Below are 26579 nucleotides of genomic sequence, written 5' to 3'. Positions count from 1 at the left end.
GTGTCGCATTGTGCCGGGTGTATTATAGGGCACATAGTATTGCAAGCTGGACCCAAACTAGTATTTAAAATATGTTATCTTCTGCAACATTTGGACAAGTGGTAGTTGTAAAAACTTAAGAAGAGAATGAGTCTAAATATGCTAGGGTTTTGAATGCTTTATTTAACACACTCAGAAAAAAGGGTATAAAAGTTGCTTGCGTTTCACCACTGGGATATAACAGATTTTTTAAATAAAGTAATGTAACTGTGATTTACTTGCATTGCAGGGTAAAACGAGTTATTTAGATAAAATGATTTTTGGAAGTTATCAGCATATTGGTGTGCATCTAAGCATGCTCATTGTTTTTGTACCTTATTTACTCCTGTTCTATATAGTTCACATATATTTAGGTACCTTTGCTTTTTTTTATATAGTTTTAATTATTATTTTAGTTTACAATAATAACCCTGGTTTATGTACTACTTAATGGTACTAATGTGCACTTTTTAGGGGTAGATAAGGTGCAAAGTTGTCCCTCTACGTGTACTGCTCCAATATAAATGCTAAAGCTGCTGTATCACTAGAAGTGCAGTCTTTGCAATGTTTTTCTCAAAGCATCAGTCTAATAATGCAATATGTCAATATGCCTTGGCTGTTGTGTGTTTATGTGTGGGTCAGGTTTAATCTACTCTGTGGGTGCAGTAGACGTCAATGGAAAATGGAATGTGTGTGTGTGTGTGTGTGTGTGTGTGTGTTTTCTCAGTAGGACTGTCAGGTAGCCAGGTTAGATATAACTGATGCCTCAGTGACACATCCCACCTTATCCATCACCCACTGACTGAACAACATCACCTTCTGCTCAATTCCTTGCATGCACACGGACGCACCCACATTAAATCCTCCCTCATAAACACATACGCTGGAGTTTCGGGAGGGCAAAAGCTTCTTTCTTTCTCTCTTCTGTACTTTGTGCAGTGAGCTGTGGATAATGAGAGAGATGTGAGCGAAACCGAGAAAGGGAGAAAGAGTGAGAGAGAGAATTCTATAACCAACCCAACCCACTGGAGCCAGCGCTTCCTCCCTCCCTCTCTCTCTCTATCTCTCTATCTCTCTTTCTCTGTCAGTGCTTAGACATTTTTAGTCATATGGTTGACTGTTTTGGGAATGGATTGGAATGATGGTTGGATAAAGCTGGACAGAAGAGATAGGAAAAGTGATGAGCAATGAGGAACAAGAAGAGCCAGGTTGGATGCAAATTGTTCTCTTCTTATTCATCTTTAAGTTGATATTCCCAGCTGATTTCCATCTATTGCTATGTTTTTGTGTCTTTGCCCAAGAAAGTAACAAGGTTGCCCTTTTTCTGTCTGATTTGTTAAAATTACTTGAATTTATTGGGGTCAAAAAATCTGAGACTACAAAAGAAAATCATTCTGTTTTGTATAAATATGTAATTTTATAGTGCATGTTTCATTACAACTTACTGACTAAAGTCAACAGTTCAGTTAATGTAATTTAATATTATTATAATTTTGCTTTAATGACAGCACTCAAGATGAATGAATTGAATGAAGTTTGTCAAACCTGATGATCATGTTCTCCAGCAAGATTTGAGATGATTTAGTGAGCATCTTGAGAAGAAGAACAACTGACCTTCTGTACAAATAGACACAAGATGAGAGTCACAAACTTATTTACTCTGTGACCTAGAAATACTGCAGAGTCTGAAACATTTCCTATTCATTTTACTTTATAAATAAAACTTTGTTTAACTTTGTATAAGTTTAAATTACATTTTGAATTCCAGACTATAAGGGATTTAGTTGTATTAAATTTAATTTAATATTTTACATTTTACATTTTACATTTTACATTTTACATTTTACATTTTATTTTATTTTATTTTATTTTATTTTATTTTATTTTATTTTATTTTATTTTATTTTCTATGCAATTGATTTTAAGGCTTTTGCAATTTACAAGTTTAAATTAGATTCTGATCGTGGTCTCAGACTTTTGAAGCTCACAGTATATTTGCTCTGAGAGTAAACACATTAGTCTTGTCGTCCACTATAGAGGGGTTGAAGAAGAGATGCAAAGTGCCTGTGAGGGTTTTGTTGTATCTGTGGAAATAAATGAGACCATTTCCCCCTCCCACCAATCAGAGAGTTTAGAAGAAAAAAAACAGAAGCAATGTAGCAGTGATGCTGGAGGGAGGATATGGAAAGGGAACTAGAAAGCAAAAAAGACCAGATGGAAGCAACATAATAAAACAGAATAGATTAAATGCAATGAAGAGGGAATGAAAGACAAAATATAGAAAGAGTAAATGGAGGAAAAGAGAAAAGCTAAATCAGAGAATAAGGGAGGGAAATAAGGTGTATATGTAAGAACACAGACAACTATAGAGGTCATGTAGATATAAAAGATCACGGATGTTTTATATAAGCAGATAACGACCTGATGAATTATGTAAAAAGAAAGAGTGTGGTGCTTGGTTATGCTAAAAGAAAACAAGGATAACTGAAGGAACAGGGCTTTATTAAAAGATCATTAGAGCTTAGAACAGTACATGTAATTAGCACTGGGGTTTGTGCTAGATTTCAGGAGGAATAAACAGAAGGAGGAGAGGCATTTGGCTGTGTTGGATTTGGGGATCAAGAGAGACAGAGATGGAGAGAGCGAAAGAGAAAGGTTATGTTTGGCACTTTAGAGGCCATGTGATGATAAATGCTCCAGTGGCACAAACCAGACTGCACCTTGTTCAACATGAGCTATGAGATATTTTTAGCCAATCACAGTGTGCGGAAGGTTGAGGCTAACAAGACACCAAGTGCTTTGCCAAATCCCTCACGCGTCTCTCTGTCACACCCCAGTCCTCCAGCTCGGGCCATTCATAAGTCATTCCCCTCTCTTCTGCTTCATATTTCCTCACTTTTCTTCTCTGACCACCTCCTGCCCCAGTTTTGCATGCTCCTTCAATTATTCTTGCCTTCTTTGTTTTCTTTCTCTTTACCACAAACTTTTCTCGAGTGGATACTGCTGACATTTTGGCTTGAATAATCTTAAACAAAGATCACGATCTGTTTTGAAGAAAGATGAGGATTTTGGTTGGGAAATTATTATAAAGGTGTGTCCACTGCTCTATTCACACCAGCACGCCTACAAACACACACACGCATGCACACACACACCCACAAACAGGCCATTTGACATTTCCATGCTTTCTGAAGGGCAGTTCTGTCCCCTCCGCTGTGAACATGCTGAAAGGGATGTCATGGAAAGAAAGCTGAATTTCAGATGAAGATCATGAACATTCTTCTTGACAGACATTCACAGACCTTATATAACACAATATATCTGATCATGTGTATGGAGTTGTTAACAAGTATAAAACTTTAAATTCAGTTCTGTTTTTTTTTTTTTTTTTACAAATTTTAAAATGAAAAGTAATAATATTACTTTAACATTGTATTCTATTAATATTTTTAACAATAAAATATATTTGTTTATGATTTTAATAACTATTATTATTATTCTATTACATTACATTGTCTTTAACAAAATTGTTTGGTATGAAAAATTAAATAAAATGTTGTTAGTTTATAAAACCAAATATTGACATTTATTAAAAAATACCATGCACCATTATTCATTTTACAAATGGTGAATAATAATGGAAAATAATTTCAGTTTTGTAAATTCATAATAAAAATAAAAATTCAGAAGTGATTATAACTGTGTAAAAGAGTTATTATTATTATTATTATTATTATTATTGATAGGTGAATGTGTGCCGAATATCTGATTGTATATACATTTGAAATAAACAATGTATGTATGGCAGGGAATCCCCAATGTTTTTTGTTTTGTTTTTTGTCATCCGAATTCCCATTACTTAAGTACCCTATGAGATTTAAAGATAATATTTCAATCATTTGCACATTGACTCACATTGGTTAATGCTAAATCAATGACATGACATAAAATGTTTAATCTTTGTAATAAGTGAAAAATATTTAGCATAGGGCTGCAGGATTTGTTTTAAAACTTTTATTGAGATTAGTGTCATTTTAATTATTTTGTTAATTATTTACGTTTAGCATTGTTTTCTCTGTCTGCCCATGGTCCATTTTTAAGAGTGACCATTTGAGAACTACTGAAGTAATAAAGGTAATAATTCATGTCTGTTGATGGCAGTATTTCACTGTTGAAGTGCATGCTGGTTAACTCCTCATGCCGCTGTCGCTGTGATCACCTATGAGTAGTTGTACTTCATTTTAAAGCCTAGGATTACAAGTTGGTATGATTCCTTCCAGGTGTGAGAGCAGGTGTTCTCATTAAATGCAGCTGTACCTGTAGTTTGATACCTGTAGTTTGTATAACAGTTGGTGGAGTGGAAGGCATGTTGCCGTGTGTGTTGTGGGTGTCGTGGGTGAGGGGCAAGACACATCATCTCATCAAACCACTGCCAGATGGCTCCTCTTCCTCTTCTTCCTCGCCTGCAACCAGGGAAGCCTACCCACCAGCCCATCTGCGAGGCTGCCCGACCCGTTCCTCCGTCCCTGTGGGCTTCCACAAGAGACTGACAGAGACACTGAGAGCCGGAGGGACTGAGAAGAAGAATGAGATTTAGAGTGGTCTTCTGGGGTTTCAGGCTCTGTTAAAGCTTACTTAGCTTTAATTTAGTCCACTTAGATTGATAGACACTTCTTTAATCCCAGAAGGGAATTTTTATTCATATTGGTTAACTTTGGCAGCAAAAAATAAATAAATAAATAAATAAAATTCTCCATTGACAGAGTTTAATTTTATTCATTTTTTATTGCATTATTTTATTTTATTTTACAAATATTTTGAAATTAACTGAATTTAAAATTGTCCATGACTGAGCATCCATGAGCAAAAATGGCAAATGTTAAAATGTGGAGTCCTATACCAGCAGCTCCTATTAATGCCTTCTATTCAACGTAACAAAAATAGAAAACTGTCTACAATACATTTAAATTAAAAAGATTCATTAAAAAAGGATACATTAAATATATTCAGTCTCTTTTGCTCTGTCAGTTTAAGAATGCCCTTTGTTCGACTTTAATATTTTCGCAGGAGGGATTTATGTATTGCATTGGATCTTAGAGAGAGTCTCTGAGCCAAAGTCAATATAACAGAATCAATGGAGGAAACATTCTCTATCCAGAAACAAATGAGCAAACACATGCGGTAAAACACAATGCCCCCATCCTGGATTAAAAAAAAAAACAACAACATCGGCCAAATACAGCAATGACTCATCATTTCCATTGGAAATATACAACATATGACCTGCTAAAGCTGATGACATGGACAGTTATCAAAGAGTTCCTTAGTTTTCTCGGAAAAAGTATAGTTTCTCAATTAATGTCCTTTAACTTCACATTAAGTTGACTGTGTATTTATTTATAGCAGGAACAGCTGGAGAAATTAAAGGTAAAGTCCGGTCTGGTCACCTTTATTTCTATACAATACAGATTGTTAAAGCAGCTTCACAGAGTTAAACAAGAAAATAGAAGAAGCAATAATGGAAACGGTTATGGAAACAGTTCAGATTCTGCTCTAAAGCAGCTCAAAAAGACAATAGTGTTATTATTTAGTCAGTTCAGTGTTGGTTTAGTTCAGATAAATAACAGTGTCAATGTTGCAAGATGCGATTCAGTTCTGAAGCAACATTTTTTTTTTCTGGATGACCTATCCCTTTTAATAGGCTACTTCATGTTCACAAGGTCTCTTTAAGAGTGTTTGTATAGCAAGAATGGGACACACAAAATATTTCTGAATCTGTGGGTTGCCACGGTAAACAAAAATCTGCAGGACTTAAAGTGTTTCCCTTTGCCGTTTTTTTTTTTTTTTTTTTTGCTAATATTTTTTTCATTACTCACTATGCATTGACTGTGTTCAAACGAGATGTTCTTTCGTGCATACACATAGAGCATTGTGCAATCTGATATCAGAAGTTACCTTAAGTCACAAGCATTCTGCACACCCACTATATATAGTTGCATCAGCCATTTACTTCTTTATAACTCCACCAGCCTTTTCTTTTCATCTGCATTCACTCTCCCTATGCTTTTTCTGAGTTCAGCATAAGTCAGGCTGATTCAGGCCTGATTCAGTTGTGCTTGTTTGCAGCTATAACTAAAACTAAGCTATTAAAAAGCCCTTTCTGACCTGAAATAAAGTTGGAATTTATTCATACTTGAATATTCATAAACTGAATAAACTTTGGCAACAAGCTAAAACAAGTCCTAATTAAATCTATATGAAAAAAATAATGAAAATGACAACAAAATAACCAAATTTAAGCTAAATCAAAATTCAAAATATAAAATTCAAAATAATAAGCTGTATAATATAGCAAGCTGTAGTCAGTGTTGATCTGAGCTGAGAATTTCCCCGACTGTGATTATGTAGCAAGTAATAACAGCCTTTTTATTCATATATCATTTATTGTATATAAATGTGCACTGGTTTGTATTTTTAGTGTTTAGTATATTTAATGTTTACATCCTCTCATTTCTCATAACCATGTGCAGCAATAGACTGTATTTAATCAGGATAAAGTTAAGATTTAGTTTTACTCTAATTCCCCATGACCTTTCTCCTTCAGAGGTCAGCCAGAAAAACCGCAGGTTGATTCATCATGCAAATTTATGTGAGATTTATGCAGCTCTAATTATTAGACATTGTCTTACATATTTATGTTTACATTGTATTATCGGTGAGGAAATGTGTGAAAGGGATTTTGTGTGTGCGTGTGTGTTGAACTGTGAAAGTGTTTGATGATAGTTTAAATGCATACTATAATCTCTTATTTGTATAGATTCACAGGACTAAAGTAATTTAATTTTACTGTCAAAGGCTTAATCAGATTTTATCCTCAAGTTATACATCATTATGACATCATCATTATAAAGCTTCAGCCTCCCGTAGCAGGCTTAACATCTGCCGTCTCACATCCAATAAAGGAATAGACTAATCATCAACTCTGATTCATTCATTCCAGTTGTTTTAAATTAAATCCATCACTTAATGAATGGTAAATCTCAAGGATTTTAAAGGAATTATGAAGGCCTAAAATGAAAATGTGATGCTCTTTTGTATGTGCGTGAGTGAAGTGGGCAGCGTGGAGTGGGCCGCTTGTCTTTCTTGAGAGAACTTGAAAGTGGGTCGATTCTTCTGCCTGCTTCTTTGCTGTAAGGTAAAGAGATGAGTGAAGAAGCACGTGTAGCGCTCCAAGACGTCTGACCTGGCAGACCCTGTGATATAAAAAGAGAGAGAGCGAGAAGAAAAAGAAGCAGAGAGTAAAGGAGACAAACAATGCTGCTGGTAACAATCCCATCCAAAAAAAAAAAAAAAAAAACAGTTTTAATGCTGGACCTTCCTGTTCTTTGCTTGCATTATGTAACAGTTAAAAAACTGGAGATGCAGAACCTTGTGTGACTCAACGTCCATGAAACAAACACACATGTCTCTTCTTCCTGCTTTGTGCTCGTTTTCTTCAAGTTGAAGAAATGTCCTTTTAAAGTGGTCTATGTAGATCCGTTTTGAGGAACTGATTATTTTATGCAAGGCTCAAGCTAATGAAGTCTCGTGTAGACAGTGAATTTAGATCATGTAGGTGGGAACAGATTGATGTCAGTGTGTGTGTTTTTGTGAATGCAATAATTTCCTAGTGATTATAAGGATTATTCTGCATTGGCATTAAACTAAATCCCGACCTTATTCCACCCGACTGGTACTGTCACATACTGTAAGGAGACCTGAATCCATCAGTATTTTGGTTCCTCTTAATAGGCATGCTGATATGGTGAGCTTACAGCTAACTAAACTCAATAATAAATGAGGGAGTGAGTGTTTGCACAAAGAACATGTTAAAATTAAATCATCGTATATCTATAGTAATAATTTAGTTTTTTATTAATTACAATCCTGTAAATATGTATTGTTGCATTTTCAGGGTCCTGTTTCCACTGATTCTTTCCAGAATGATATTAGTAACTGCTTTCGTGAATGAATCATTGAATCATCACTTAACCAATTATCTTAAAAACACTGATTCATTCAGGAACAAGTCAGCAATAATGGTTCACACTTTATACTTATTTGAAACAGTTACTAAATACAAACCCGATTCCAAAAACGTTGGGACACTGTACAAATTGTGTATAAAAAAGGAATGGAATAATTTAGGAAGGGGAAGTCGTGGCCTAATGGTTAGAGGGTTGGACTCCCAATCGTAGGGTTGTGAGTTCGAGTCTCGGGCCGACAGGAATTGTGGGTGGGGCGAGTGCATGTACAGTGCTCTCTCCACCCTCAATACCACGACTGAGATGCCCTTGAGCAAGGCTTCGAACCCCCAACTGCTCCCCGGGCGCCGCAGCATAAATGGCTGCCCACTGCTCTGGGTGTGTGTTCACAGTGTGTGTGTGTGCACTTCAGATGGGTTAAATGCAGAGCACGAATTCTGAATATGGGTCACCATACTTGGCTGAATGTCATGTGACTTTTTTTTTTTTTTTTTTTACAAATCTTATTAAAATTAAATTAAATATCAAATTAAAATAAACATATTTTATTCACAATAGAATATAGATAACATATCAAATGTTGTAAGTGAGACATTTTGAAATATCATGCCAAATATTGACTCATTTTGGATTTCATAAGAGCTACACATTACAAAAAAGTTGGGACAGGTGGCAAGAAGATGCCAGAAAAGTTAAATGTAAATATAAGAAACAGCTGGAGGACCAATTTGCAATTTATTAGGTCAATTGGCAACATGATTGGGTATAAAAAGAGCCTCTCAGAGTGGCAGTTATTCTCAGAAGTCAAGATGGGGAGAGGATCACCAATTCCCCAAATGCTGCGGCAAAAAAATGTTGGAGAAATATCAGAAAGGAGTTTCTGGGAGAAAAATTGCAAAGAGTATGAAGTTATCATCATTTACAGTGCATAATGTCATCCAAAGATTCGGAGTATCTGGAACAATCTATGTGCGTAGGGGTCAAGGCCGGAAAACCACACTGGATGCCCGTGATCTTCGGGCCCTTAGACGACACTACATCACATACAGGAATGCTACTGTAATGGAAATCACAACATGGTCTCGGGAAAACTTCCAGAAAACATTGTCGGTGAACACAATCCACCGTGCCATTTGTCGCCAGTTAAAACTCTATAGGTCAAAAAAGAAGCCATATCTAAACATGATCCAGAAGTGCAGGCATTTTCTCTGGGCCAAGGCTCATTTAAAATAAACTGTGGCAAAGTGGAAAACTGTTCTGTGGTCAGTCGAATCAAAATTTGAAGTTCTTTTTGGAAAACTGGGACGCCTTGTCCCACGAGCACAAAGTAGGAAGAAGAGACATGGCCTTGTCCCAACTTTTTTGAGATGTTTTGATGCCATGAAATTTAAAATCAACTTATTTTTCCTTTAAAATGATACATTTTCTCAGTTTAAACATTTGATATGTCATCTATGTTGTATTCTGAATAAAATATTGAAATTTGAAACTTCAACATCATTACATTCTGTTTTTATTCACAATTTGTACAGTGTCCCAACTTTTTTGGAATCGGATTTGTAAGTTATAACTGTTTTAAAGGTCTAACTCAATATTAACTTCTTGTTTATTGAATTGTTGTATATCACACTCACAAGTTGTAGTGGCAATGATGATATGAGCGATATTATTACCTACAGTGATTATGTAGCAGGTAATAACAACCTTTTTTAATTTATTATAACTCATATTTTATTTGATTTTATATTCCTGTACATCTGTGATCAAATGTTTTGTGAGACTGTTTGACAGTAAGTGTTCTGCTAGACTGAACGTCTGTGGAGCAAAACTGCAAGCAGATGAAGTGTTTCTCTCTCAGCTTCTTTAATGATGTCTCTGATGGTTTTCAGAAGCATGTTAAAGATGAAACCCACAAAGACATACACTCTCTTATGTGTAGTAAAATATTTGTTTTTAAGATTAAAAACCGCCTCTGTCTCATCAAACATTGACATTGTTAGCAGTCTTGTTTTTGTCATTTCTCGTGGGATGAGTCTCCACAGTGACTGAGTAAGAGAGACGGGGGATGGCGAACTCTTGTTTAGTTTAATTAAAAAGCCTGCTATTAACACCAGGGGACACAAACAAGCTGGTAATCCGCCCCAACCGTAGTGAGTTGAGTGTTTTTGTAATGGTATTGCGAACATTAAGGGAAAAACCAGATTGATTCTCAATCTCACTGTTAGAGTGTAATCAAATCTTCCAGAGCTGAGGTAAATAATGAACACTTCTCAAACATCTGATGCTGAAGATGGGGAGATAGAACACCGCATGCAACAGAGAGAGGCGGCTGTGCACTGCTACTTTTGTTTGCTTTTCTCAGTCCGTGTATGTCTGTGAATGTGTTTCTGATTGTGTGACTCATCCATAATGGACTTGTTAGAGAAAAAGTTGTTTCTCAGTCAGTTTGATGGCCCCTAGGTGGTAATAGCAATTATACAACAGCGAGGAAAGGTCTCTTTTCTCTGTCTACAACCACAGAAAGAGAGAGGAGGAGTGATTGAATAGTTGCAGTTATTTAGTTTTGTTTAACAACATCTGACCGATGGCATCTCCTCCCACTGGATGGATTTTACATATCTCCTGGAATTAACTGAATTATTGCTTTTTGTGTGTTTTCAGCCGTTCTATTACTGTATATCCACCAGAATAATTCACCCTGAATAACTCATTACATTTAATAGGGTTCCATTTAGAATATGCCTTTGGCTTTTTAAAATAATTGCAATGTTTTGAATATGAAATTTGCAGCGTTTAATACCAAAAGAATTAATTAGTTTAAATGAGTTAGTACTTAACTGCACTTACTTTACTTTATGGTTCTGATGGTTAACTCTAAAAGGGAATTTATGAGATTTATTTTCCAATTTTGTCAGTTAAGACAGTTTAAGTCTTATTTGGTTGGGCTTTGCAAACCCCAGGGGGTTTGTGTTTTCATGAAAAGCTATTAATTAATTATAATAAATAAAAAATAAAAAAACAATAAAATGTAAAAACTATAAGTGAAAATTTTTGATTGCATGTTGTGTGACCATTAGCCGATATCAGGGAACCGTGATCATGCAAATGTGTTGTTTAATTATTTAAATATTTCTCATGTTAGGTCATGTTCATGTTACTGTAGGTCAAAGGGGTTTGTCTGACAAATATACGTTTGGGATGTATTGTTAATTTTGAATGGCTCAGTGGAGAAATATGTTTTTTTTTGCCTACAAAGTGTGTAGTAACTACATTTTCCAAGGACGGCCTAACTACTGCTAACCAGTTAAAACCTTGTTAAAACATTGATAGCTTGGGTAACACTAGTGGCACAGAAATTACACATTTCTCTTTTAAAAAGATCCTTGGTGAAAAGCCAGTGTGGTTGTTGAGCAGCCAAAACTCTAGAGGCCATTGTAAAAATAGGCTGGTGCTGTTTTAGTGTGCACTAAAACACTGATAAACAACTGATGTTAAGTTCTGGTTTTGTGTGTTTGCAGCATAGACAGCATAATGGAGGGTTCTGTGCACATTTGTAAGTGTGTGTATTAAGGAAAATATGTTTTGGCATAACTTGGTAGAATTTACATAATGTATTACAAAATCAAAAGGTAAAACAAGAATGAAATAGAAAAGTGTCTCCTGTTGAATCAATAAGCTCAGCTGAACCATTTTATGTGATCTTATATTTGCAGTGATTTCACTGAAGATGTATTGTAAATATGGGTATTCAAGAACAAATACCAATTCAGTTAAATTAAACCAGCCTAAAGTTTCCGTACCATGTACATGTGTGTGCGTGTGTGTATATGTGATAAAAAATACAGTCACAAATGTTAAACGCTATGATTTCAAATCAATATTTTAAAAAGATTTAGTGTGGGCAGGTTTTCTGTTGTAATATTAAAAAATGTGATTTCTGTGATGGCAGCCCTTACTCAAGTCTTCAGTGTCACATGATCCTTGTGAAATCACCAAATGCTCTTCTGCTGCTTAAGAAACAATTCCTTGTATTATCAATTTGGAAACATTGTGGAAACCATAATGCATTTTTTCAGGATTCTTTAATGAATAGAAAGTTCACAAGAAATATTATGTATTGTCAGTGCCACTTTTGGTCAAGTTGATGCATCCTTGCTGTATAAAAGTACTCTTATTGAGCCTAATATATATATTAGTCCAGGAGTGTCAGGATTGCCACTGGTCTCCCTTCAAAACAAATTGGTGCATGACTCCCCTGCCTGTTTCTTTCCTGTCTCTACTCTGCCTCCCCATCATTCATAACCTCCTCTCTTTCCTCTCCATATGCTCCTGATGGGCTCCCAGGCGAGCAGAAGGCAGTCGTGTCTCCCTGATGGCAGCATGTGTGTGTTTCACTGTGGTTTAAGGAACAGCCAGGGGGGAAGATGAGAGGGGAGTCATTAGAAGATGAACGTTTATTGTATTTCAATACAAAATATGTAGCCTTTGTTTTCATTGCTGTTTCTTCAATGTACATATTCCTAGAATGTGCCAGGGGTTTTCTTTACTCTGATTGGTCATCTGTTCCACAGGTGTATTTTGATTGGGTGCAGCTACTGCTCCACTTAACTAGAAGTCACACACTCTTACCAATATATATATATATTATGTTAACATGCTGGTGTTGCCACTATGATGCGAATAGAAACTTTTTTAATTTAGGAATTGTATAATTGCTTGTCAATTTATTTATTTATTTATTTATTTTTAGCTGCAACCTTTTTTATGGATGTTAAATATGAAACTGAAGTCATTCTGATCCCTGGAAGATACAAAAAGGTCTCTCGAATAAATATGCAGCAATACAATGCTGTGCTGTGAAGTTATCAGAGAATCCACACACTCATTGTATTCAGCACGGTTATTGCCTTTGCACACAGTATTTCTTCATAACAGTGGGATAAAGATGGCTTTAGTGTTTAGAGTTTGTTAGCTCTCATTTTCTCTCCCTTACTCCTCCTTGCTCGCTAAACGTCATTGTTCTCTTGTACTTTTTGAAAAGGTCTTGCTAACAAGTTCTCAGGCTGTTATTTTGCATTGATTTTGCCTGTCAGAGTAATTCTAGCTTGGCTTCTGTGATGGATGGAGGCAAACAACCCTTCTCCACTTCCGGCATTGTCTGTTCTCTCTCATTTTCTCAGTGCCTGTGGCAGTTACCTGCTTTTAGCACATGGGTCGACTCTCTTCGCTGAAGATATGTGCTTCCATGCACATGTCAGATCAATGCCCTTTGTTTCCTTACACTCAAGATGGTTATTTTGTTCCAGCATTTTGTCTTTATTAGAAGAATGAGTTGAGGGTAAATGATCTGAGATGAGAGAATGAGACAGCAGGGTGCAGTTTTCTTGGAATCAATGCTTGAAGGCTTTTGGCTTTATTGCATTAATCTGGTCCAGTGTGGACTCAAATTTAACCAAAGAGGTCCCCTTTGACTTACTTTAATCTAATACAGCTCTGAGCAGAGCTACATGTGATTGCATTATTTATCATACACATTAAAGGTACATTTACTGTAGTTCTTGTATAGTAATCATATTTCAGCTCTAGCATTTTGTATGTATTACGTTAAGCCACAGTATCCATATGTAAAACCATGAATGTCTCCTCATTACCATAGTTAGAGGACTACAACTACTATTACTGATACCCCTTTTTAATATTTAGAATATTACAAAATTTCTATTTCCATTTCAGATCAATTCTGTTCAGTTGAACCTCTTAAACATTGATACCAATAAGAAATCTTTTTTTTTTTTTTTTTTTTTTTGAGCAGCAAATGAAAATAATTTCTGAAGGATCATGTGACACTGAAATGAATAGGATTCCACTATATACTATATTAAGTTAAGAACATCAAATTACCATTGTCTGGGCTTTATTAGTACAGTCACCAATATGCAGTTGTTCTCAGAACAACTTTAACACCATGATATCACTCAATTATTCTGCCTGTTTAAGTGAAATGAACATGTCCTTCTTGCTTCCATTCAAATCTCTTACTGCTAAAGCTAACACAGTTTAGTCACTTTGTCAGGGTCTATTAATGGTTCAAACTCCCTAGAGCAAGTATCATGGTAAGTCGGTATCAGTTTTGTCTGTCCTTCAACAGGCCGCTCACTGAAAGATTATGCTATTAAAGTATTCAATGCTAACAACATTAACCACAAGGTCATTAAATTTATCCATTCCTCAGGAGCTCCGATGCTGTCTGTTTCTCTTAAAGCATCAGCTCTGCTTAATAAAACACCAGCTGCTTTCAGATTCAATGCTTCAAAAATAATCTGAATAATTCATTGGATGGTGATGGTGTTTTTAGCCCCAAGCTTCCTGGAAGGGGGTGAAGGGGCAATAGGCAGACCATGGTGAAAGTTGAGTCATAAAGAGTGATTAATATCCCACTCAGCTGGAAGCACATGATCTGAGTATTTTATTTATTTATTTTTTTAGAGAAAATGACTTTGGGTCTTCATTTTGTTTTTTCAAGTTTAAAATGGCACATATTTAAATATACTATACTACACTATACTATACTCTACACAATATACTATAATATCATATCATATCATATCGTATCATATCATATCATATATCAAGTGCCAGTTCATCACAACAGTTTTTTACTTCTTATGAAAGGCTGTCAAAAATGTCTCACTTAATAACCTTAGTAACTAATTTTCATTTACAAAATTAATAGAATGTGAATAATCACACTTTAATTTGGCATTCCAGTGAATAATTTGTTGTTGTTTGTCACTACACAAACTTCAAAAGTTTGGTCAGTTCTTAAAGAAACCACTTTTTATTAAACGAGGATGCGTTAAACTGATCAAAACATTAAATAAGTTAACAAAGTGCAGTTCTTTGAAACTTTCCGTTATGGTATTGTCTCTATAAAACTATTAAGCAGCACAATCTATTTCAGGCATAGACAAAAATAAAACAGGAATGTGAAACTGAACACTTGCTTTATAGTGTACCTCTATGTCACCTGCAGCTTTCAGCAGTTTTTTTAATGCTCGTGTGTTCCTGTAATCTGGCCTCAGGTATAAAATGGAGGATTCCATCACCAGGGGCTAGATTTCAGCCCATTAAAACATTCAGATACTTCATTAACAATTTATTAACAAAATTACCCAACACAAGCAATCAAGACCGATACGTACCTTTTCTGAGCTCACTCCTGCTGAAAACCTTGCAACACACACAAACACCTTACAACATCAAACACATATACTCTTTGTTCTTTTAAGATGTATTTATTGATGTTAGTCATAAGATGCTATGAGGTTTGAAATTGTTAACGTGTGAAAGAGAAAATAAGTAAGAGTAGTAGCTAGAAGGAGGAATGGTTGATAAATGTAAAGTTTAATGTAGTGATTGTGTGGGTGTTTGTATTTGTTTTTTCAGCAGCTTCAAGGAAGCTGACAGCGAGACTCATAAATTCCTGACAGAAGGTGCTCGGGGAGGTTTTTCGGTTGGAACAGAAAGCTTCTACAGAAAGCTTCTGTTTACGCAAAAAAACAACACCAGCAATGTGAGAAGCGCCTTTCTAGTTTTCGTGAACAGCAGTCAGAGAATTTGCTCCTCGTGTAGGGTTTTATTTTTCGTATTATGACTGAACAATGTTCCTGTTCCTTTTGCATAAAATATAGAGATGATTTGGGAATCAATTCTTGCCAAAAGAGCCAATGGCAATTATCGTGTGTCTGTATGAAAGAGAGAATGAAAGAAAGAGAGAATGAGGAACTTAACTGTGGTTGATGCTTTGTTTTTTTCAGCCAGTGTTGGGGCCTGCTTTCCGAAGCAAGGTAACCACACCCAGCCACTCCCATATCCCCTCATGTCGTCCTGCCTCTGGCCAATCAGAGCCTCTGACTGGCCTGCCATTTTGTTCCAGTGGTTTTGTCAATTGTATGTCAATGTCTTGTCTCTGCATACTGCCCGACCACAATGAGTGTTGTTTTGTGTGCGATGTGCATTAGCCGCTGTTCCTGCCGGTCTTTATGTGCAAGTGAGGGGTTGTGGTGAAGCTACATGTGCATTTTGGGAGTGCGTGAATATATTTTTTTTATATTTTTGATACTTTGTCAGAAGTATCATCCACTTTTAAGCTGAGGGGGCCCATACAGTAAACCACGGTGTCAAAGTTTGGCTGGTAAGCATGATTCAGCTTGCCCCTGCTGGTAACAAATATTTCGCTATATAGAATCACTTTTTTATAACAGATTTTAAGAGCTTTCCTCACCTATAGATTTTTTCCCCATCTTCTTAATTCGACTTAACTAAATGATTAAATGAAATGTCTGTCAACATTTACTCACCCTCATGTCATTCTTTCCCATTACTTGTTCCTTTTTTGAACCAAATGAAGATACTTTTATTATTCGCTCATCCTTTTTGTTCATTCATTGAAAGTCCGTGCAACCAAAACTTTTACACATTAAGAAGTACATAAAACATTGCAAAATTAATCCATATGAACCAAGCATTTAATCCAAGTTTGGATGTTTAATCTAAGTCTTCTGAAGAGACACGATTGCTTTCATGAACAGATTTCATTTTGCATATAAACATTGATTAACATCAAATATGGTAAACACGGAAGCTCAAATCTGACACATGAGAAACCAGTGAGGTTTGTGTGATTACTTTTGCAATGTCTTATGCTGCATCTGAAATTGCATAATCTCTTGACTAGTTACTTAATCCGAATAGGAAATTACATTGGTCCTGCTAAAAAAACAGTTGTATATAGTATAAATGTGTATAGTGTGAATGTAATCTGGGCACGCTATATTCGACATGTTGTCATTAGCATGTGACCAGCATTAGTTGCACTGGCATTCAGAAATCCTCTCCAAATAATTTCCTAATAACTGGGTGTGCACTTGCACAGGAGTCTAGCCTGAAGTAGTAGGTCATCATGGTACTTTTTACCTACTCTTTTATGAGTACTGTGAATTCCAAAATACTGCTTCTATCATATTGTTTTTCGCCTGCTACTGTATATTGTAGGAAAGGATGTTATTGCAGGTGCAGCCTTAAAAATGATATGAGGTTAATGTTAATGATAATGATGACAGAATTTTCATTTTTGGGTGAACAAAATTTCTTTAAGTTGTGGAAAAGTGCATAAAAGCACTTATCTCATCTAGGGCATAAAATGAGCCTAGCACTGGTGCCCCCCTCAAAAAAACATTGTACATGACGCCCCTGATATATGTATATGTGAATTTGCATGCAGTGGTACATGCTTGTGCAGGATGTGTGCCAGCATGCGTGTTTGGAAAATAAGAAATCCACATCAGATGACAACAGACGAATCGCCAGGCAATGCAAAATGTAATCTCCTACAGAGAAATTTTGGCTCCATTCTTCTTCTTCTTCTTCTTCTTATTTTGTTTTACTGCTCTATAGCTCAGTGCTTAAATTTTTTCTTAGTTACCTCTTTTTGACCAAACCTGAGATCAATAACTTTGCAGGGAGCAGCCACTCGCTCTTGAAATAAGTCTAACATTGCATCCCATTTTTCTCTCTTCCTTCCCTTCACCTCATTCTCCTCCACCGTCTGTCTGTCTGTGTATGCATTTGCGCTGTTGCGTGTGTGTGTTCGTGCATGACTGAATGGATGCATGCATGCTGGTGCCACACTCTTCACATTCCTCAACTCTTCCTGGCCCCCTTTCATCTCTCCCTCAAACCAGACCCTGAGCGTGGCGGAGGTCACATGATGTCCACAGATGACCTGGAGTACCCGCGTGAATATCGGACGCTGGGAAACAGCACGCGACGCTTCTCCAATGTGGGGCTGGTCCACACCTCTGAACACCGGCACACGGTCATCGCCGCCCAGAGCCTGGAGGCCCTCACCAACCTGCACAAGGCCGACATGGAACGCAAGCGGGACACATTCATGGACCACCTGAAGAACAAGTACCCTCCTCAGCACTCCCTACCACCCTCACCATCCCCCTCACACGGCAGCATGAGGGGCACTGCAGAGAGAAGCGCACGTGAACAGGTATGTACGAGGTTTACCTTGTTTGATGTTGCTGGATCAATATTATTGTTAGTCATGGAACAACATTATAATTCACCAGTCATATTAAGTTTAGGGCTGGGTTAGGGCTTGAACAGTGTATTTTATTTTATATATGTTTTTTTTCTTCTTTTTCTTTTCTTCTTTTTTTTTAATATACAGTAACTTCTAATCATGGACTTCTGTAAATAAGGTATTTTTTACATTTTCAGTCTGTTGCTTAATAAGCTGATGTCGTATCAGAGATGAAACCATTCTAATTTGCTGACTTGCTGCTCAAGAAACATGTCTTGTTATCATCAGTGTTGGTATTGTGTGTGTATTTAAAAAACTGAACACACACACAGAACAGGTTCTTGATTCAACATCCTTGCGACATCATTAAGCCTCTGACTGGTTAATGGGAGTGTTACTCCAGTAACTACAAAAGAGCGTTGATTCAGCTACTTGTGTAAATAACATTAAGTGCGCATGGACACACTCTCACACACAAAAGATGCACAACATGTGACTTTGAAATTGTACCCATCTTAGAGGACTTCCGAAGGAGCCATTGACACATTATGAACATTCAGATTGGATTTAGCATGGGTCTTTTACGTTCTTAGGCCATGTAAAACGTAAGCACGTCTGACGTTTTTGTAGTAATGATTCTGAAAGTCTTTGCGGAAACAAGATTGTGTTGTTGCGTAGTACAAGTCAAGGAGAAAAAGACAATATACAACTAGTATACAAACCTCTTTGAGTTTTGAAACCAGTGGAGATGGCAGCACGGAAAGTCGCACATTCCAGCTTCCTGTGTTTCTGCTGCTGCCTCATAAAATTAAATATAATGCGGCGGGATGGCAACATGTAGTCATGTTGTAAGTCGACATCTGGATTGCAAACTGTATTGCTGTTATAGTTGTTTTTGAGCATAGGAATGAATGCAACTGCATAGGGGTGACCCCAAATAGTCGACAATTCGATGCTTCGATTCGGGGAGCCTGATTTGACTACCAATCTCACAGTCGAATATTCGAATATCGTTATGATTATGCCATTCTGACTATATGTGAGCGCCCAAATGTCTGATTTCACATAGAACTTGCGGTTTTCTCCCAATTAGTTAATATGCAGCCTCTTATGAAAAATCCGTGAATAAGAATCTGAAAAGAAAGAAGCTTCCAATAAATATTTTAAAGTGTGTGAATAAATCCAACCCCTATAGATTTATGTTTCACTTTCCATAATCAGTGACCAACAGGAGCATCTTAGCAGGAGGGATTTAAAACTTTACCAAGACTCAAACTGACACAGGCAGAGACTGGATTTTTTCGATCAGGTAGGGTACAAGAGATTTCAAAACATTTCAGCCGGTGTAAATATATCGTTCATATATTATTTACCTGATAAGATGAATTTGGTTTTGAGTCAAGCGCTTCAATGTAGTACTACGGTATCTCTTCAGCGTGCAGCGCGAGCAGGACAAACTACAATGCAGAATATTAATGTCACAAACACAGCCTCTGTGGCTCCCTCTGATCACCACCAGAGGGAACCGTCACCCGAGTATTAACCTCCTTCAAACTCCATTTCCCATACACCCCGTACCTGGGGCTGATTACCTGCACAGGTGTCGCTCATCTTCATCCCCTATTTAAGGAACTCGCCCTGTTCTCTCAAACGCGAAGTCTTGTTTTGCCCATGCAGACATTACCGAGCGTTTTCCCACTGTTGGATCTTCCGTGTATGACCTGGACTGATTATTGGACTCTGATTCTCTGCCGCCTGCCTTATCGACCTCTGCCTTGTTCTCTCGCCTCTGCCTGGCAGCCGCCAGCCCTGATTCTACGCTCTGTCAAGGTTTATGATTCTGATTTGTCTACGTGGTATCTAACGCCCCTGATTGACCTGTTTCTGTTTACTCTGTTGATTATTGAAATAAAGCTGCTTATGGATCATAACGTCCCTGACTCAGCGTTACAATTAATAACATATGACTGGACTGTTACACCCATACCATTATAATGAGAAGACCATTATAATAAAATGCTGTGAATTTTTAGAGTTTAGCTGCCGTGTTTCTGCACATTGTTGCGTGAAGAACGCATCCACAAAAGGAGTTCATTCAGAGCCGCACAGACACGTTCATTTGCAATCGGTCTCTTTTTGCAGATAGCCTATAAGTCCTAATATTAACGTTATATTGTATAAATAACGAAGCATATTCTACATGAAATTATGAGTTTAATCCCATTGATTAAAAACTTGCTATCAAATGCGTCACTCTACTGGTAATCTTCAGCGTGCGCAGCTCAAAACAGAAATGCAGAACATTAATATAGGCTAACTTTATAATGAGAGCACTATTGTAAAAATTGTGAATCGTTAGGGTTCCGCTGACGTTTAGTGTTAAATATCTTTTAATCAAAACATTATTTACCTGTCTGTATCTGCGAGGCATTTATTACACATTTTTCCTGTGTGTCAACATCAGTAATTATGGCTGTCGAATGTCTGACTTGACTCAATGTATTTTGCCCCACCCCCAAACATATGATTTGACTATTAGTCGAATACCGGCAAGATTCGAAAATTCTGATTCAACTATGGAAATCCTTAGTCGAGGACACCCCTACAACAGCATTGCCATAGAAACCAATGCAGATATTCAGTAAAAAGAAAGAACGCTATGGGACACAAATCAGATTTGTACAGTTGCGATACACAGTGTGGACAGTTAGTCATCTACATCTGATTCCAGTTGGATATATGCACAAAAAAATCGGATTTAGGCTGACAGTCTGAAGAGCCTGCAGTACATACAAACTCTTCAGTCACTGGTGGCATAGGCTTAATATCCCCAGTTTTCGCACAGCTTGAGAGAAGCTGTCAAAAAATTTAATTGAAACATTTTGTAATCACCATAAAAAACAGGCAGTTGCATGCTAGAATACAGCAAAACAGCACAGCGCCACTCTGTGAATGGAACAACTGGTTCTCATGGAAGAGGGTGACGCAATGCTGTATTCAAATATGGATTCTGTCACTGCATCAAACCAGTATCAGCCAATCAGCTATGTGCATGAAAAGAGAGAGAAAGAGAGAGAGAGAGAGTCAGGAATAACAAACATGTTTATGCTCAAGTCTTTCAAAATCCATTTGTGCTGATGTTTTTAGAGGGATGAGTGTTGAAAAAGACACTTTTGAACTTGATGGACAAACGGACGGACGGATTCAAACTAATGAAATTATTAAAAACATTATACTAAAAAGGAAATAAACATTGTAACCAACACAGTTTGTCAAATTAAATACTGTATTTGTTAAATCATTTAAAAGACACAAATTAGTTTTTGCTGAAAAATGTGCTTTTAAAAAAAATGGAAAATGGGAGCTGCTGTGCATCTGAGCTCATGTTCTGCCATTTTTAGTGATGTGAAAATAAAAGTCCTACTTATTAAAGCACTTGTAAAGAGAAAAACTTAGAGGCTGAACGCAGAGGCTAATTAATTGGTCTAGGTTATATACTGGTCGATCACTAGTTTCTAGTTGTTGCTCTCATCCATGCAGTTACAATGAATGCTATTAAAAGAGATGTAGTGCACCGTAATAGTAGTTCTTATAACTAAAGTTTAAATCATTATTTGAAGCTTGAAAGCTACATTACTCTTATTGACTAGAATGGCCAGTACATTCATTTTGTGCAACAATGAAAGTCGTAGAGATTTAGAACAACATGAATAAATGATGCTCATTTTCTTTTTTGTATGAACTACTCCTTTAAGTAGATTGGTCAATGAGCATTTTTTGTTGGCGAACAACATGACTATGACAGTCGATTACCTAGACAAGCACCAAATCAGCATAAGCATGGAAACTCATGCTGGTCGGAGCTAGTCTTTTCAGCAGGGCTGTTTCGAAAAGTCTCTCTTTGTCTTTTCATCATCTATTTTACAGCTCTTTCATCCTTATGTATGTGATTCTCATCACATACCTGAGCATGACATTAATGCCCAGCAAGTGTGTGAGAGATGACAGGATCAAATGAGAGAGAGAGAGAGAGAGAGAGAGAGAGAGAGAGAGAGAGAGAGAGAGGGAGGTTGGGTGAGAGACAGGTGGAGTCCATGGTTGCCAAGGCAACACCGCCCTTATATAGAAACTGGTGATATCATATTGCAAAGGTCAGGCTGGAGAAAACGAGAGAACAAGGAATAAAAGAAGTAAGAGAGAGAGAGTGACATAGAATGCAAAAAAAAAAACAGTGGAGAAAAAGGGGAAGGGATTCAGAATAGCCTTACCTCTGAAAGAAGAGGCTTCACAGGAATACTTATTTATTTGCCTATCTGCAGCCGTGGTGGAATAATGGAAAGGGGGAGGGGAAGAGGAGGACAAGAAGAGAGGGAGAGACGGGACAGATGAGTGCAACAGTGTGTAAACCGGCAGGAGGAGAGTTAATTACCCTCTACCAGCCTTTTCCCAAGACTCCAGCACGGAAGAGTTAAAGCAGCAGCCAGTAGCCAGCCGATGCTGTAATGAATTAAATAAAGAACCTGCCGTCGCATGTGCTGGAGAGAGAAAGAGAGGGCAGAAATAAGAGAATGAGTATTCTGCACACCTGACAGCCAGCTGCTAAGACTGAAGGCATCTAGCGAGTGTGCATGCGTGTGTGTGTGTGTGTGTGTGTAGGGAGGACGCACACACACTAGTGCACATGCATACAGGTGCAGGTGAGAACTGCGTTGGCTTTATTTGTTTGGTTATTATGAGCTTGGTTGATGTGGTGACTGCGTGCAGATGGACACTACTCGGGTTTGAGGAGTGCAGGAGTGTGTGACTAGTGTGTGTGTAGCTGCATGTCAGCGAGAGGGAACATGTGTGACTGTATGTATTTGTATGTGTGTGTGCATGTGAGGGAAGGAAGAGCTGTTTTGCATTCAGGTCAGGTGGTGTATAACTCCGGTAGGCTCTGGATGTCGTCTTGCTGGGCTGACACATGTTTCTCAGGTGGAGACTAATGCTGGTCACGGGATCAGATGCAACTAGTATTCAGGCCTGATTGTTGTGTTTAGTGTGCATGAGAATGTGCTTTTGCTTTAATAAAGGTGTAGTGTTTGTAATGCTCATGTGTAGGTTCACATGGTGGAATTTGACTTGCAAACAAAAGCTACGTCTCTGATGCATGCAGGAGGGGGATTTAAAGGGAGCATGCTCTATTACAGTTTTAAAGTATTGCATTATGTACTCCTGATTAAAGCTAGTTAAGGATTATTGCAGGTACATAGTCGTATATATATTTGTACTTCAATGCCAGTTTTAACTCTCTTAGAATTTAACAGCAAGCAGTTTAGTTGGGTTTATTGCTGTATCTTTAAGACTTACTGTAGGGTTGAGGTTAGGTTTTGTAAATAATCTCAGATAGGTTCACTTCCATGTGCCAGTGGAGTTCAGTGCCAATAACTAATGGTCGGGCCATTTCCACCTGATAATAAGATGAAACGTGTTTCCTGTGTCCATGTGTGTTCAAGACTCTAATTCTGTGACTACACTGTAAAACTGATTTTTCGAAGTTATAAATTAAACAAAGAGTATTTTAGGATTTTTGAGTGAGTTTCAGTGTATATAAGTTACTTTTTAAGTTAGTGCATCAATGCTTGTTGATAAAATAGCACACTATTATCAGATGTACTTTTTTTATTTCACCACAAGCATTACGCTTTGGGCAGACTTTTCATTGATTTTAGTCAAGTAACTGTATTGACTGTACTTTGGATGTGCTTTTTTTCATGTGATCTGTAATGTTGCTTCAGATGCACCTGTATCATCTATTATCATGCTGATAATTTTCTGCTGGCAAAGGCAGCCGGAGCTTAGACAGCCTTTAAGAGTTGTTTCTAAGCAACTGAGGATGCTGGCCTCATACTTCTCTATGGAATTCTGCTTGTTATGGGAAAATAACATCACCAAGCCTCAGCTCACCGGCCCTGCAGTGCATAAATCCATAAGATGCCAAAGTGTCCCCTCAATTATGATTCAGTATGATGGCGTCGGTAGTTGTGTTATTTCTGTTATTTATCAATAGCTACGTCAAAGAGAGAAATTTAGGGTTGTCACATTGAAGTGTGTGTGTGTGTGTGTGTGTGTGTGTGTGTATGCTCTTGTTTTTGTGAGATATCAGGACACAACTCTGTATAATGACATGGGTATGACACAGGTATTAAAAGGAGAGGGTGACTTTTGAGGATGTAACCCATGTTTCAAAACACTTATAAAAAATACAGAATGAGTTTTTTTGAGAAAGTAAAAATGCACAAAGTTTCCTGTGAGGGTTAGGGTTAGGTGTAGGGTTGGTGTAAGGGCATAGAAAATACAGTTTGTACAGTATAAAAACCATTACGCCTATGGGATGTACCCACTTTTCACAAAAACAAACATTGAGTTGTACTTTTTAGAGAAGTGTATGAGCATCATTTAACTGTGTGTATGTGTGTGTGTGTGTGTGTATATATATATATATATATATATATATATATATATATATATATATATATATATATATATATATATATATATATATATATATTATTGTACAGTATTTTTTTTATATGGCATTATTAACAATAGAAAATCAATATTTAATTGATATAATTGATACAGTTAAAAAAATATTTAATTTACAATTCATTTAATTTACAATTTACAATTAATTTACATTTTAATAAAACATTTGCAGTGTTGTTTTTTTATTTTTATTTTACCTTGTGTCCATGTTGATAGATGTCATTTTAAAGTTCACTTTTTTCAGTGGCCAATGAATCCTGAAAATAAAATGACTTAATGCACCTTTAATTTAAAATCACATTTTTGGTGAAAGTTTGAGTGTGTGTGTGTGTTGAATATAAGGGATGTATAGACTGACTACACTGTCATTCCTTTCATGCTTCAGACAGTCATGTCCCACATAATATGAGAATGCTTTGGTTTGAAAATGCCACTGGGAGACATTTAATATTGTGTCCTTGAGCAGCACTTGAATCTCAAAGCTGTTCCAAAGTACGGTTTATCCCCCTGGATTGACCATCAGCTGCACGCAAGGCTTGGCTTCATGCTGAAGTTCAGTACCAGTAAACACCTCCTGGGAACAAAACAATGGGTCCATCTGCTGCTCAGTAGTACCTGACATCAGGTAACCCAGAATCAATCCCTGCAGGTGATGCCCTTCCCCCTATATATGACCCATTTCTGTCTGGAGGGGCAGAATCAATCATTAAAACAGCCAAGATGTAGAAACCAGTTAAACCTGTTTTGAAACAGAATAAACACAGGATTATCTGAAAAGGGTTGGCCAGTTTTTTCCCCAGATATCAGCAACACAGGCACACTGACCAACACTTACTGTAAATATAGATATAAATATTAGATATGTGAGGGTTTTTTTTTTCTTTTTTGGAGAGACCCTGATGCAATGTGTATAAGCTGATGTCTTAACTTCAACTTTGGAGTGTTTGTGTGGATTCAATATAAATAAAGCACTACTGCGAACTCATGCTGCATGTATTTTTCATAGTGCTGCTGGCTGTAGGGCATTGCCAGGATGAGCGTCACGAAGTTAAATGTAGGTGATTGAATACACAGAATATTATTTTAGAATAAAAATATAATGTTGAAGTACCACTGTTTGAGTGCTGAGCTATTATACACCATTGACATCAACATCCAATTTCAAGGGAGTTCAGCAACATTTTTGGCCTTGTGTAGAAGGAAATATTAAGTTGACGCTTTTTGCTGTAATATGTTTTACTTTCTAAATGTGTGTTTGTACACGCACACACATTTAATCAGCTGACAATAGTCTAGACTTGGCCATGAAATATTCAGAGGTCTTGATCGATCAGGGTTGGGTTCACCAAATTAGCAGCAGTCTGAGTTTAATTCAAAGAATATATGGGAACTTGGGGCACTTTAGGCCATGTGGCTTTAATGAACTGAATAAAGAAAATAAAACACTTTATTAACCACACTTTTCACACTCAGTAGTTTACGTAAAATGTCTTCTAATAATGTAATGTCTGTCTAGTAATGCATTGGACATATATTCATGACAGAATAAATTTTTTTTAAATATAATTTCCACCACAGTGTCATTTCCATCACATCTTAAATCATTCTATGGTGGAAATGACAGTGATTTAAATTACTTCTCTTTTTCTCCCTCTCTCTCTCTCTTAAAAAAAAAAATCCAACAAAAGAGTGACAGTTAGAGAGAAAGTAAAGAAAGTAACCAAGAAACAAAGACAACAATATCAGAATCTGGTTTTAGCTGGCGATGTCTCTGACTTTCAGTAAAAGTGAAATGAACAGATGAAATGGGAGAGATAGGTGAGAGCGCTTTAGACAGCTGACCAATTTCCGTATGATTGATAGATCTGGGCAGCAGGCCAAGCATAGACACAGAAGGGGATCTGTTTAATTAATTT

The 26579-nt window shown here is 37.0% G+C and overlaps 1 protein-coding gene across 3 annotated transcripts in view; it reads left to right on the top strand.

Annotated features, from left to right (window-relative positions):
- The first annotated feature begins 1158 nt into the window (after positions 1 to 1158).
- LOC127951424 (SRC kinase signaling inhibitor 1-like) overlaps positions 1159 to 26579 on the top strand; it is a 65601-nt gene continuing 40180 nt past the window's right edge. For all 3 annotated transcript variants that reach the window (XM_052549311.1, XM_052549307.1, XM_052549319.1), the window contains exons 1-3: positions 1159 to 1226; positions 15860 to 15889; positions 17786 to 18102. In XM_052549311.1, coding sequence (XP_052405271.1) covers positions 1199 to 1226; positions 15860 to 15889; positions 17786 to 18102 — 375 coding nt within the window. In that variant the 5' untranslated portion in view covers positions 1159 to 1198. The remainder of the gene's footprint in view (positions 1227 to 15859; positions 15890 to 17785; positions 18103 to 26579) is intronic.

This window comes from Carassius gibelio, chromosome A3 (genome assembly GCF_023724105.1).
Source record: "Carassius gibelio isolate Cgi1373 ecotype wild population from Czech Republic chromosome A3, carGib1.2-hapl.c, whole genome shotgun sequence".
Taxonomy (NCBI): Eukaryota; Metazoa; Chordata; class Actinopteri; order Cypriniformes; family Cyprinidae; genus Carassius; species Carassius gibelio.
The sequence above is the reverse complement of the archived record's forward strand: the minus strand, read 5'-3'. Positions and strand labels throughout refer to the sequence as shown.